At 35.5% G+C, this 15279-nt stretch overlaps 1 protein-coding gene across 1 annotated transcript in view; it reads right to left on the minus strand.

The window, feature by feature from the left end:
• Nucleotides 1-5030: 5030 nt before the first annotated feature.
• The window catches only part of gfra1b (gdnf family receptor alpha 1b), a gene marked incomplete in the record, with an annotated part of 31253 nt that continues 21004 nt past the window's right edge, over nt 5031-15279 (minus strand). The window contains 5 exon segments of the mRNA XM_024285820.2: nt 5031-6007; nt 8406-8453; nt 11189-11382; nt 11731-11865; nt 14244-14353. Of these exon segments, the coding sequence (XP_024141588.1) occupies nt 5855-6007; nt 8406-8453; nt 11189-11382; nt 11731-11865; nt 14244-14353 (640 nt within the window).

Consider the following 15279-nt stretch of genomic DNA (forward strand, 5'->3'; position numbering starts at 1 on the left):
AAAAAAAAAAAAAAAAGAAAGAAAACTCTTTATTCTCCCCCCAGAGGCTGTCTTTACGCCTACATTTTTTTAAAAAATATTATTTTCCATATTTATTTATTTTCTTCCTCCAAGTAATCTTGGCAGGCTTTTAAGTTGTTTACTTCTAAATGCTTCAGCTTACCAGGAGCCTCGTCCTCCATGTGGAAACGACAGTTTTCCTGTGATTTCCAGGACCTGCTAATTGGCTCAAGCCTCTGAAAAAGATCCGAGCAGGCACTAAAATCAGATGGCTGTTTGACCGAACGGGCTGGCAGCTGTTTGAACGTGCGACTGGCTGTTATTTTTTCAAAAATGACAATTAAACGAGCAGAGGTCACCGCGGCGAGCCCCGGAGAGGGAGGCGCCGCAAACACGCTGGCAAACGCAGCCCGCTCCAACCTTGATGACTACACTGTGTGGCTTTTAGGAATATTAAACTGAAAGTTTGACTTTGTTTGAGGTCTGGCCATGTGCTCTGCTTTGTCATCGCTGAGCCAACACTGAGTCATGCATCAAAAACTATTAAAACGAGACATTTTTGATCGGAAGTCGTTAAGAAATTTAGATTGAACATTTTAAAATTTAGTTAAATTAAGTTTAATTTAAAAAAAAAAACTTATTAGTTGTTAAAATAAAAAAATCAGCACTGATCCTGGAGATGGGCAGCAGATATTAACCTTAACGTGGGTGTGACTTTTCAAAATAAAGGCCTAGCGGCCTGAAGGTAGCACTTTTAAGTTTGTCCGATACTCCCTATAGGGGTTACCATCAGTGGTGGAGCCAGAAAACTTTATTTTTTAGGGTGGGGGCAAAAGAGAAACGTTGCTAACATTTGCAAACATCACAAATAAACCACTTGGAATTCTTCAGATCAAACAAATTAATTTAACGATCAATATTCATAATTTATGGCATTTATCAAGATCAGTCAATCCTTGAAATAAAAGTTTTTCAAAAATAAGAATTTCCTTTTCCCATAGCATGGTGACACTCGGATTTTAGCCAAGTCCATGACTATGATGGCCCAGTTTGGCGGGCTTAAAATCTTATTTTGTTACTTTTGCATCGCTCAAAGAAGCTTATATTGATGATTTCTTAATCTTTGTTAGTAATAATACTAATACTGACATCTTCATCTTGCTCCTCTTTAGCAAAATCGGATGGAATCAGGAGAATCCAGGCCGGTACAGACAAAAATATGTTTTTTTTTGTTAGTTGGAAATGTAAAATTAAACATTGAATCAGTTTTATTTCATATTTTGTGACTTTTTCTGCCTTTTTATTCAAGTGGCTCTTCACTTTACTGTTTGTGGAATTATTGGTGATGAAACAAGAAAATGCCTTAAATTAAATGATATAAAATATGCCAAAATATGAAAATTGATCATTTAATCCTTTTTGTAAAAAAAAAATAAAAATAAATGCTCAAGGTTAAATCAAACTCTTTTTAAATGAAACCCTGTGGTCCCCAAACCAGACCCCCTCCGGCTCCTGGCTGCACTGATTGTATCTATTTTAAGATTTTTTTACTTTTTAAATCTGATTTAAGCTCTAAATGTATTTACTGTTGCTTTTTATCTTTTATATCCCACTTGGATTGATTTAACAATCACCACAGTCTCCTCTACTTTCGTTTGGACTGCAAAAACGGAATCTTAAAAAAGGGAAAAAATAATAATAACATTATTTTCTGTCTTGCAAGAAAAACAATCTTATCAAAGCAGTTTTTTAATTAAAAAAATTGCCTTAGTTTAAAAGAAAAATATTTCAATGACTAGAATTTTTTCTTAAAATAAGAATTATTTGGTTTGACACAGTTTTTTGTTTATTTAAAGAAAAATTTTGAATTTAACTCATTTCAGCAGATCGGATGTGCTTCATTTGACAGATTTTAGGGTTTGGATTTGCTTCTTTTAAGCAATCAAACCATCATCTGTGGAGTTATTGGGAATGTGACACATCTGCATTCAGATCATCGTCTGTACATGAATTTAATGTGTGAAGCAGACTGCAGATATCAGCAAGATAAGCAACATAAGCACTCAGCTGATAGTCATTGAAGGTATCGTGTTGCGGTAATGATTAGCCACCATCTGGCTGCTCCTGTACTCCCTTAGCATGAAGGACAAAGCCACTTCGTCAAGGTTCTGCCTGCTGCTGTCTGCAGCTAGTAAATCTGTCTTTATACTCAAAAAAATGTTTATTATAAAGTGTGATTTTTAGTAGAATACTGATTTAGAAGCTCTTCTTATAAATGGAAGGTGGGTCACTTCAAGAAGCAATCTTCTTTGGTTTGATGAAGATGAAAAAAGCTGAACTCAGCGTGGATCCTGACATTTTCTGCTGTGGAGTCAATCAAGCTAAAGGTTTAATTTTTCTTTTATTTTTTAAATTCTTCTGCTATCATGATGAGGAAACAGCAGAACACAATCTTTTCAGTCTTCTTGCTTATAATTTTGTTTTGTCAAAAATAAATGGAAGGTCAACATTTTTATTAGTTTTATTCTATGAAATAAAGAATCTAGCATCTTGTGGAAGAGGATTAATGTCATAGAGAATGAAAAAAAAAGTGATGGGAAATTCTGACTTTTTTTCTACTTTAATGTTAGAACTTTGACTTTTTTCTTTGAACTCAGATTTTAATCTGAGAATTTTGACTTTAATCTCAGAACTTTGATTTTTCTTTTAGAATTTTGACTTCAATTTTGGGACTGATTTTAATCTCAGAATTCTGACTTTAATTTTAGAACTAAATTTAATCACAGCATGTAGATTTTAAACTTATATATATATTAGAATTTGACTTAAACTATAGGACTCTGATTATTTTAATCTGAGAATTCTGACTGTGATCTGACAATTTTGACTTTTTTTTCTTGGAATTCTGACTTTAATCTCAGAACTCTGACTTTTGATTAAAATTTTTAACATTAACATTAGAACTCTGATTTTTAATCTCAGAATTCAGAATTTGATTTTTAAAATTCTAAATTCAATCACAACATTTGGATTTTAATCTATGAATTAAATTATTAAAATTTTAAATTTAACTTTAAAATTCTGATTTTAATCTTAGAACTTGGATGTAAACTGATAATTCTGACATTTTTTTTCTATTTTTTTTCTTGGAATTCTGACCATAATGTCAGAATTTTAACCTTACACCAGTACTCTAAATGTAATCACAGAATTGGATTTTAATTTCAGAAACTTTTTTTTCTAATTTGGAATTTAATTACAAAATGACTTTAATGTGAGAATTTGTAATGTTTTTCTTAAAACTCTGACTTTTTTCCTTAGAATTCTGACTTTGGTCTCAGAATTCTGACTTTAATGTTAGAATTACAACTTTTTTCGCAAATTTCTAATTTGACCTCAGAATTTTGACATAAAGATTAAAGTCAGAATTTCTCAGTCCCCTTTTATTTCTTTCTCCGTGACCCTAACTTCTTCTGTAACTTATTGAAGCAACAAGTTAGAATTTTTACATAAAGCAAAAAATTCCAGATCTCTTCAGCACACGTAAATTTAACCTGAGGATTTTTAAAAATCAAATGCTTTAAAGCCAGAGCAGCAATGCACCTCCTCTTTAAGTGACTTCTTTACAAAATTACTTGAATTCCTTTCTTGACTTCATCTCTTCACTGCCCTTTAAAAATATTTTGGGGTATCTTTCCACAAATAAGTGCCGCCGTGTCTACTGTAAAACAGAACAGGTTCACGCTGACATTTTGAACACTTCAAAAAAACAAAGTAATGAAGTGAAATTGACTTTGCCCGCCTGGTTAATGGAAAAGGTGAGATCCACTGAGCCGTTGTGCGGAGCTGAAACAATGCGGAGGGAGAGGTCAGAGCGGCGGTAATTAGAGAGCAGACGCAGTCCTGATGGGATTCTTCTGCTTTATCACTTTATACTTTTAGACTCAACAACAGCGAAAGATCAGGACTCTATAATCAATTCAAATCCACCAAAATATTATACATTTCTAAATATGACTGTTTATTTTATTTTGTCATATGTCTATGTATTCACTCAAAAAAGCGAAACATTGGATCAATTAATATTTGATGTTTTACATTTAGAGTTTTTTGTTTTCATCAAATTAAAAATTTAAGTTGTTGGTTTACTTAACTCAAAAGTGTAATTTCTTAAAAACTAATATTTTATATTAGTATATGGAGTACATTTATATTTAAAACTCAAATTACTTTAAATACAGACTTTAATTTTGCAACTCATTAATTATAAAAAATACATTTAATTTAATGGTTCATTATGTTGTATAAATATGTAACAATTTGAACTCATATATATATATATATAAGCACATACATACATATAATTTATAGATACATATATACACACACATATATATGTGTTATATATATATATATATATATATATATATATATATATATATGTAATAAAAGTAGTTCTTACCTTTTTTTACTTTTCTCATTGTGTTTCATTTTTCTAACATTTTATTTTGTTTTCTAGAAGTTACCTTCTTTTTGTTTTTAAGTTTTGTTTTCTAAAAAGTAATCCTGTTTTTCTAATATATGTTTCGTAACCGTCGCAAAAACTTTTTTGCGACAAATAATTTATTGATGTAATTTGGCCTTCAGGGCCACCGTAGAAAAGACGGCAGATCATGTTTCCAGTAACTAAAAAGCAGTAGAAGTCACACCTCATTCGTAAATGTTTGGTGTTCTATTAACTCCATTTTGATTCCATGTCAGCAGCAGAACAATAGACATGATGGACTTGTTGAGAGAAGTGCTGATGGTTTTCATTTGTTTAACCCTTCTTTAAAAATTGTCTTTGATAATTAGGGCTATCAAGTAAATATGTGCTTTCATCTTTTCTTACAGACATAATTACAAAGCAATTAATGCCAGTAGTTTTTTTGGTTTTTATTTTTTTTCCTCATTTGTTTGTATGTATGCATTCTTTATGCATCATTTTTTTAAATCATATAAATGTTAAAAAGATTCAAAAGAAGGACTACTTTTTTAGCAATAAAAGACACTTTATGTTGCAGATATTTAACAGAAGATGTTCAGGATATCGTTGTGTGACTTCCAGTCGACACAACAGACTTGTATTTGTGATGCCATGACGAGAGAACAGTCACATCTTGGTAAGTTTACAACATGTTTGGGTAAAGCTGAGGCCCAACCTGCACAGAATATTACAGACAATGATCACAATCTAACAGCAGCCTTATACAGACAGAGAGCACTCATGTAAGAAGTGTACAAAATGTCCTTTTAAGAGGTGATGTGATAAAGCCACACATCACCATGACAACAAACCCTACAAAACAGATCTATTGCTAAGACCAGACATGTAAAGGACATTTTCTTCGTCCTCTGTGGACATAAATTGGACTCCAAGGTAAGTTTGTGTCAAATGTGTTTTCTTGTCAACGCGTCCTTCGCTGTGTGCTTTTTACTCAACGTAAGCAGGCATGTTACCACAACAGATCCAAACAAGCAATTAAGTCGACACTCAAGACACTATTCGGAACGCCGGCGTGACACTCGCTGCAAAAAAGAGATGAGATGGTTCACATCAGAGGGAAGTTTTATCGAGAGCGCCCAAACAGTTTTTGGAAGTCAAATTGCTCCCAGGAGGCCACAGAGAGTCAATGAACTGATGTCTGAGCGACAGATTCATCAAGTCTCTTTTTCTGCAACAAACATTCAAAAAAAAAAAAAGGCTTCTGATTTCACTGCTATGATGACGAAAACAACAACAACAACAAAAAAATGTTGCTGCACTTTGGGGAGTCGTTGAGATGAAATGGGAATTACTTCTTCAGTCCTTTCCCTACAAGAGCGGGAAACCTTTGAGTTGTGATTCTGTTAGAGCGAGAGTGAAGGCCAGAGTGAGGAGCAGGGCGGCCGCCTGTGAGCAGAAGAGTTCTGCTGGGGAGCTTCTAGAAATGGCATTCAACGTCCCAGACTCCCCCAGGTGATGGTTCTGGAATGACAGTGAGGAGAAAATAGAAAAACACACATTAGCGACATATCTGTGAAACATTTTCTAATTGATTTTCTAAACCTGCAATCCTTCTTTAACCCTTTACTGTAGTTTAATTAATCATTTTTTAATTGTGAACACGATCAACATAATTCCTTCAGAATCTGCTGGAATTATGTTGATCTTGTTAAGTTACAGTATGTTAAATATTTTGTGGTCAAGATTTGCAGGCGACGCCTCACTATGCCGGGTTCACAACAAAGGCGGTAGTTCCGCAAAGTGGTGCGGAACGGAGAACGCCTCCATTTAGAGTCCCCTGTTACTCTTTGGTGTAGTTCACACTGCATGCAAAGCAGTGCAGAACGGAGGCCGCTTCCATTTGGCACCATTGTTAACATATAGTGTAGTTCACACCACAAGCGTAAGCTCCGTGAAATCGCGATATTGTTAATCTATAGTGTAGTTCACACCGCACACGGAAGCTCCGCTATATGGCGTGGAACAGTGGCCGCTTCCATTTGGCGCCCTTGTTAACCTATGGTGTAGTTCCCACCAAATCCGAAAGCTTCGCAAAGTAGCGCAGCAAGCGGGCCACTGTTTTTGGCGCCATTGTTTACATATAGTGTAGTTCACACCACAAGCGTAAGCTCCGTGAAATGGCGATATTGTTAATCTATGGTGTAGTTCACACCGCACACGGAAGTTCAGCTATATGGCGTGGAACGGTGGCCACTTCCATTTGGCGCCCTTGTTAACCTATGGTGTAGTTCCCACCGAATGCTCTGGATAATGATTATCCTCCGCAATTAACAGAATATTTTTGAGCTGCTTCTGAGTCAGCTGATGCCATTTCTCCATGCAGGCTCGCTGTGTGTTTGTGTGTGTAGCGCCGAGTTTTTCAACTGCACTACGTTTTTTGAAGTTCTGACAGCATCTAGGTAAAGTTTCATACAAGCGTCTTGAGTTGTCTGTGTTTTTGGGAAGAATCGAAAAAAAAAAAATCTGCAAATACGGGAAACCACTAAAGAAACGCGGATAAGTGGGGGAACACACACACACACAATGTAGTCGGCCGACTACAGAGCGGGGGAGGGGTGGTTTTTGGTTTTAAGATGGACGATACCAAATAAATAACCACAGCTGATTAGGAGCGCCTATCAATTGCCGCAAAAAAATACCCGTCTGGTGTGAATTGGAGGTGAAGCCGATTCAAATCCGCTTCCACATACGGTGTGAACCCAGCATCAAAGGGTTAAAGAAAAATGAATAGCAAAACCCAATTTTATTTATCCATACTCATAGAATTGTCAATTTTAAGCAAAAAAATGTTTTTGTGAAAATAGTACACGAATGATCTAATCTTAAAGTAAACTTTTGTGCGATGTGAAAAGTGCTTTAGGTTTCCTGAGTGTCAAAGGCTCTCAGATGGTTACACCTTGAGATTCCACTTTCCTTTGGCTTTTTTAAAGCATCTATTAGCTATCATTTCTATTTGAAATAGCCCAGAAAAACATTTTCTGGTGGAGAAAGACTTTTTTTTTTTCAGAATGCTGCCAGCTGTCAGATCTTCAGCAGAAACAGACTGAAAAGAAACTGGAGACACTGATGGCTGGCTCAGTGGGGACTGCTCTGGAGCTGACTGTGCAAGGAATATGTTGCATTTGCATAATGCAATCAACTACACTGGTGTAACATTCATCATTTAGGTACTTGGAGGAAAGTTTTTTTTTTCTTAGATTCAATATTTGACTTTTTTAGCTATGAAAACTCTCTATATCTCTGGTTTTATTCAGTCTGGACACATTTGGCTCGTTTTCCTCGATAATTTCAAACAAATTTTCAGTCTGAATACATCCAAGCGGACACTGGTCCAGGACAAGGAGCCACTCAGACCCATCTTTTAAGGTTGCCTCGGTTCATTTCCAATTGGACCGAGCTCTGGTTTGACCAACTGGACCTAGACGGCCACCGTAGCTCAGCATTAAGGAATGCAAACACAGCAGTAGAGTAACAATGAGACACAATCTTTATATAGTTCAAGATAGAACCAGAGACAATATCTGACTTTTTTTAGAGTATGAAATGAATAAATATTGTATCTTGGCATGCGTATCGTGATACACGTACCACGATACGATACATATCACAATACGAGTCGTGTTAAAATACATGTATCGTTGTCACAATGTCATTGAAGGTACTAGTGCTCTTGCAGATGTGGATTATATCATTTTTTTATGGTTTTGGGCAAAGTTATGTTAAAAAACAAATTCATAAGGAGTTTATGTTCAATCCTAGCTAAACATACATCTATATCCAAGTAATCAAATATAGTTTGGTTCAGTCGGAGGCATAGATCGCCATAGATCTGGATTAGAGAGGATAATACTGGACATACCAGACAAAGAGTGGTGTCCACTGTTTGATTTGACACCAGTTTTTGGGCCTGAGGGGACAAGAAGAAGAAAGACAGCAGAAAGACATTAACTTTGATTCTTTTTGTTATTGAATTTGCCTGCAGTCAGACTAAAGGTGGTGAAAGATGATATTAAAGGCGGATTTTTCCTTCAGTCTTAATTGTTTAGAAGTCGTGAACACGGATCTCTCTGGGTGACCAGTATTCTCACACAAATACAGAAGCAGCAGAGGAGTCCGGAATATGATAAAGTGCGTCTGTAGAGGTTTAGGGACACAACAAACACTCCATGTGTGGATTCTTAAGTAGGAGGAAGCGTTTGGATCCGGCTTCAGAGAAAAAAAGATTAATTGCACCGTTGGAGGTCTTCCCTCCTGAAGATGTTTCACTGGTGATAAATCATGTTATCAACATTAAAGCCAATATGATCGATTGTCTCAGTTACAGTATTATATGATATCATCTCATTTATAAATAACCCCCAAAATATTTATCACAGGGGAAGAGCAGATATCTGGAGCAGGTTGGAAATCTTTTTTTTTTTTTTTCCAAAAGTCCCCGAAATGAAAAAAAAAACAACTTTACACATTTAAACTAAAGTTCCAACACTTTGGCAAACTAAAATATAAATGTTTGAGTGTGTCTAAAGCATGAAATTGTTTATAAGTGTGTTGAAACTATTAAATGTAGATAAAAATACTTTAAATAAATGTTTTTTTAGATACTACTTAGAAACTGTTAATTTATTTATGTATTTTTTTTATAATTACTTCTGAATTAAACTGTAACCTGGAGAACCTATGGGGTCAAATTGGACCTTCTTTTCATTTACTGTCATTTTTTCTTAATGTTTTCCTTCTTTTTAATTATTATTTTTTCTTTTTTCTATTTTTTTTGCTTCTGTAATTAGTGTTACCTAAAATGAATAAACTAAAAAAACATTTCTTGGGTTCTGTAGGGTTAAATATGTGCACATCTATGTATTTTGTACGGCTTTTTAGATGTGTATTTTTAATAAGTAGTGTGTTTTTCAGTTGTAGTTGTGTGGAAGTGCTTTATAAATAAAGTTTTGCTTTAGTTTTTTTTTAAATCATAAAAAGTAAAAAAAAATCTGTTTTTTCTATTGAAAATTATCTTTCTGGAAAATAAAAAAGTAGTTTTGTGGGAATTATACTTTATTTTGTCACTATTATCACAAAAAAATGATTGAAATCGAAGCACCACCAAACTGCACTTCACACGCCAGCTTTCCCATAATTTACAATAGTGTTGACACCAGCAAACACAGGCCCAGTTCTGAGAGCACACCGCCGCTGTAGGCGCTTTCTGACGTTTTAGAGGCGACCAATTAGCTTTGACATGACAGCTTAGAGACCGACTCTCCTCTGACGGATCATCTTTCTGCCCAGGAGGGGGCATTTTGTGCATGCCATCATAAAACCCTCCTTGATCTATCATTGTGACAGAGACAGATGTCTGACGATGCAAACACACACTGGAAAGAACTCCTGATGGTTTTATAAAGTTGCATTCAACTAGTTTCCTTTTGTAGGATTTAAAATAATTTAAAAAGATCGATTTATCTGATTCAAAGTTAGTTCGAAATCCATTTTCCCTAGAAACCTTTTTTTTTTGTGGGGGAAAAAATCTGTAATATTGATGATGAAAGATCCATCTTTGTTTGGTTTAAACTACTTATATGTAATTAATTATTTAATCTAATACATTTTGGAAAAGAACGAATGAATAAACACGGACTTGAGTCATAAATCCTGTCAAATTGAATGGAATCTATTCAGGAAATAACCAATAAATCCCAAAATGTTTTATACTCAATATGAAAAAAATTGAATCTGTTTTCTTAATTATTAATAATATTATTCAAAGGTATTGTAAAAAAAAAAAGAATCAAGTTATATAAGAATTTGAGCAAGAAAGTGAAATCTGAAAAACTGCAAAAGTTAAATATTCACAACAATTAATTTTGTCGTCTTTGAAGGGCCTAAATCTTGCTATTCTTAAGTCTTTCAGAGTAAATTATATAAAGAACAATTTATTTATGAAATATCAATTATTCTTTAAGGTATTTTCCTAACCGGAAGTAAGACGCCTCGATTTCTGAGGCTCCGCCCATTTTATTTAAGCCCACCCTCGGCAGCGTGTCGCCAACAAAAACAAACATCATCCGAACTTAAATGATTTATGTGCATTTTGTGCATAAAAAATGAAAGCATTTTGATCATCTGTGTGTTAGTCAAGGGACTCTTCCTGGAAGGGGCTGTTCCTCACTTTATGACATCACAATGTGTGGACCCGCTGGTTTTCGTGAACCTGGTGTTCAGAAGGAAGACTTTTAGAGGAATTCTCAGAAATGCGTAAAAGGATTAAAATACCACTTTGGGGTTGTTAATAGTGAGGAATGAACATCGTAATATACTTGAAAGCTCAAAAAGTTCATTTTGTACGGTATATGGGAGGGGTCACCGCGGTCCCAACATCTGGGTCTGAACTAGACGCAAAACTAATATGATAGGAGCCTCTTTTTTAAACTTTTTTTTCCTCCACAAAGGGTTTTATGAACCAACTACTCTACGAAATACATGGCAAAAGATCGTTGAATACTTCACATAAGCTCACAATAATAAAGTTACAGACACGTTGTATTCATGCTAAATGATAGATGATAGGAGTGGATCTTTAAAGAACAGAAGAAACTTCTATTTGAACTTTTCAGAAAAGGCGGGATTCCTCCTTGAAGACATCACCTGTAAGGTTTCGCAGATGCCGTACGACTCTTCCGTCAGATCCAGTTTGGCCACATTTGTCAGCGTGTCCAGGACGTTCTTCGATCGCGCTTTAGTCCTCCGAGTCATGCCCGACTCCACAGTCGGCTTCATGGAGGGTCGGGGTTGCCACACGCTGACGTTGGTACCGTTCCCAAACGCCTGGATGGCGCTACCTGCATAAAAGCAAGTATTGATTGGCATTGATTCCCCCAAACTGTATAATTAATCGTAGCATGTCGAGAAAAAGAAAATAGGATAGATAAATGAGCCGGTAAGCACCAAATGTCAGCTCTTTGATTAACTCGTATTGCTCGTAATAGGATTTATTGACCAAAATGTCCTCTGTGACCATTTTCAAAAGTGTCATTCAACTAAAAGCTCTTTCTCACATGATCACTTCATAGAAATACTACTGAATAGCACAGCTTTACAGCAATTTGTCCTCCAACAAAAAGGTTTAAAATAAAGAACATGAGGTCAAACTGGAAAAAAAAACCATGAAAAGCTGAAGTGTTACTTACGCAGGCAGCGATTGTTGGTGAAAAACTGAGCAAATTTCTCACAGTCTTGCTTGCTGTTTCCACTGCTGCTGCAGTCGCACCACGGCGACAGGCTGATGCCGGCCGACTGCACGTAATTGGGTGTCATCACTGTCCCTGCAGAGGACAAAAGTTAGTCAGCGTTAGCGTCTGAAGCTCCGAAATGAAAATGTTCAGGTCAGCTTATGAGGCCACTTTCACCCTGCAGGAAATTAAGAGAATTCATTAGAGAGATTTCACATGCTTGGACCGTGAAATCCATTAAATCCGCGCTGCACTATGACCTCCAACATCGCTCAGATATGTCAACAAAGGTGACAAACAAACACTTACTCAGAGATGCTTCACACCCACGTTTCAGGCCCAGCTGGGGCTTCATGTTCCAAAAGTGGAATTCAACTTTTCTTTTGTTATTGCTGTAACTGGAAAAAAAAAAAAAAAAAAAAAAAATGGCCGCCTTTGTGTAGCGATCATGAAGGCGGGTCGGCGGGAAGCTATTAGCTCTGCAAGATTTACATATTTTGGTGTGCGGACACAGAAAGGAGTGGAGGGGGGGCCCATTAGAGGGGATAAGCGGTGTGAACTCTGGTATAAGTGCTGCAGATTAAAATGTCTGCCTGGTGAGATTGCAATTGGCTACTGTTGCACTGCAATTCAAATCTCATTATGAAAACTCAGCGGGACCTCACTTTTCCACTTCTCATACACACACGCATATATACTGTATATATATATGTAATAGATGCATACAAAGTTGTAAAGAAGCATGGTCCATGCATCAGTAAAACCGGATCAGGTGTTCTTTAGAGACATTAAAATGTTGGTTCTAATAATTAAAATCTATTAAACATTTTTTTTTTTTTTTACGCCAAAAAGTTTATGTAAATGTTATGTCAATTTTTTTGTCTTCTGTTCTATTTTTAGGGGACTTCAGTGAGTTGGCACGTAACTGTAGTAATAATAGTTATAATTACTGGTGTCAAAATATGGCAGTAATCTTGATTAATTATTCATAGATGTTATTGAGTTTTTTAAAATTTTATTGTGGTAAATTAATTTTCATGTCGAACTTAAGTAAAGTCCGTTCATGTCTGATAATGCACATTTTTCCGCTCATACCATATTTGTTCATTTATGGAAAAAAAAGTATTACATCAATGAGTAGTTATATCATTTGTTATATTTTTAAGTTTTCATTGTTTTTCACAAAAAGTGGACTATTTAAAAAGTTGCGTTGTCATGGTAACGGTGCCTCACTTTGGTCGCCTCTTGCTTTTTCCTCTGTGAGGACAGTAATTGTTATGAGAATGGAACTGGCAAATACATGTAGTAAAAAATAAGTAATAATTATTGACTGTCACAATATGAGGTGAATCACGATTAAGTAAATGTAAATATTTTAGTGTGTTTTATTTAATTGTGTTAATCTCCTTATCATGCCGGACTGTTTCTTCTTTGAAGTTCATGTCTGATAATGCACACCTGGACGGGCATTATCCTGCTCATTTGAAAATGAACATGAAATCAATTATTAGAATTTTAATTCTGTTCTATTTTTAAGTATAAATAATTTTTCAAAAAAAGTGGACCATTTAAACTGTCGCGTTGTCATGGTGAGCATACCTCGCTCCGCTCTCCTCTTGCTCGTGTTAAACCCTTTTTTGTGTCGGACGGTTACTTTCGTGAAGTCCGTTCATGTCTGATAATGCACACCTCAAAGAACATAATCCTGCTAATACTCTGGTCATTTACAAAAAAGTATTAAATCAATTATTAGAACTTTAATCCTGTTATATTGTCAGCCTGCCCCAGGGCAACTGTCAGCCTGCCCCAGGGCAGCTGTGGCTACAATAGTAGCTTACCGTCACCAAGTATGAATGAGGTGTGAATGAATAATGGATGCACAATGTAAGCGCTTTGAGTGTCCTGAAAAGCGCAGATAAATCTAATCCATTATTATTATTATTATTATATTTTAAAGTAAAACATTTTTTTAATTGGACAGTTTAAAAAGTTGTGTTGTCATGGTAACAGTACCTCGCTCAGCTCTCCTCTTGCTCTTTCCTCTCTGAGGAAATCGTCATGAGTGCAAAGTTAATTATAAATACTTTATTGCATTATGTTTTTTTATCATGTTATTTCAGTTTTGTGTTGGTTACTTCTGTAAAATTCTGTTCATGTCTGATAATGCACATCTTGAAGGGCATTATCCTGCTCGTACCATGTTCATTTATAAATAAATATCAATTCAATTATTAAAGCTTCAATCAAGTTATATTTTTTTAAGCATACATTTTTTTCACAGAAAGCGGATTATTTAAAATGCGGTGTGTCACGTTGTGTTGTCATGGTAACCGTACCTTGCTCTTTCCTCCCAGAGTAAAGTGATCGTCATGAGAAGCAAATTCATATGAAATTTTGTCTGGTTTGGTTGTGGAATATATTCATTCTAAATCCTCGGATCTTTTTACAACTAGAGGTCAACATAATCTCACCAATGAGGCGCGAGTACGCTAGCAGGCAGTCGGCGTAGTTCTCCGTCAGGCAGCCGGATATGGAATGAACCTCAGGCTGACAGTTGCTGGTAAAGTCCAACAGTCTTGACCTTAAAAAACAGAATAACAAAAATATTTCATTAAATACTCAAGAGACATTCAATAAAGTTTTACATTGATTTCTCACTTCCACTGTGTCCATTAGAAATGTCCCAATTTTTGGTTTCAAACTTAACCATAAGTTACATTAGTTATAACTCTGAGTAATTTAGTAAACAAATAAAATCAGTTTTTAGACGATCAAAACTGACACCACAGCTCTGTATAAATAGTTTTTTGCATGTTATTTTTATTGTTTTTTGTTATGTTTTCCAGTCACATCTCTTTATCTTTTTTATTTTTTGTTAGCTTTTTTTTAACTTTTTTTCTACAAGGCTACTTCTATGTTTTATAAATTTGTTGTTGTAATTTTTATTGACAACTATCTGTTGTTGCTGCTATGGACTGACTACTGTTATCCTTTCTGGACTGATTTAACATGTCCTTTTACCTAGAGAACATCAACCTTTTATATAGGGACTAAAGATGTAAATTAGGCTAAAAAACTATAATTTTAGGTATTTGCATTTTTAAATGTTTTATTAATATATGCTGTCCCTGTCTTAAAGGGTTAGTAATGGGGTTGTGGGTCATTTTCGGTGTTAACTGTATTTCGCCTTATATTTACCATTTCCAAATGTTTTGTCGTGTTTTGAGCAAGAAATATTGAAATAAAACGGCATTTTTGAGGCCAAATTTGGCAAACCTGTCTCTTCCGGGTCAAAAGCTCCGTTTTGGTCACGTGGTGCGTGTGACGTCAGATGGGTCAATATAGTAAGATGGCTTCTCCTTAGCGTGTCGGAGCTAGCGATAGCGGCGATATTTCCAGGTCCGCAACTCTGTCTTCGAGCTCAGATTGTGGAAACATTTGTTCTGAAAGTGACGCTGATTCAGAGGCGCCGGGTGTTTGTGGTTTGAGGACTGTAAAGCCCTATCA

The sequence above is a fragment of the Oryzias melastigma genome, linkage group LG19 (assembly GCF_002922805.2).
Source record: "Oryzias melastigma strain HK-1 linkage group LG19, ASM292280v2, whole genome shotgun sequence".
NCBI lineage: Eukaryota > Metazoa > Chordata > Actinopteri > Beloniformes > Adrianichthyidae > Oryzias > Oryzias melastigma.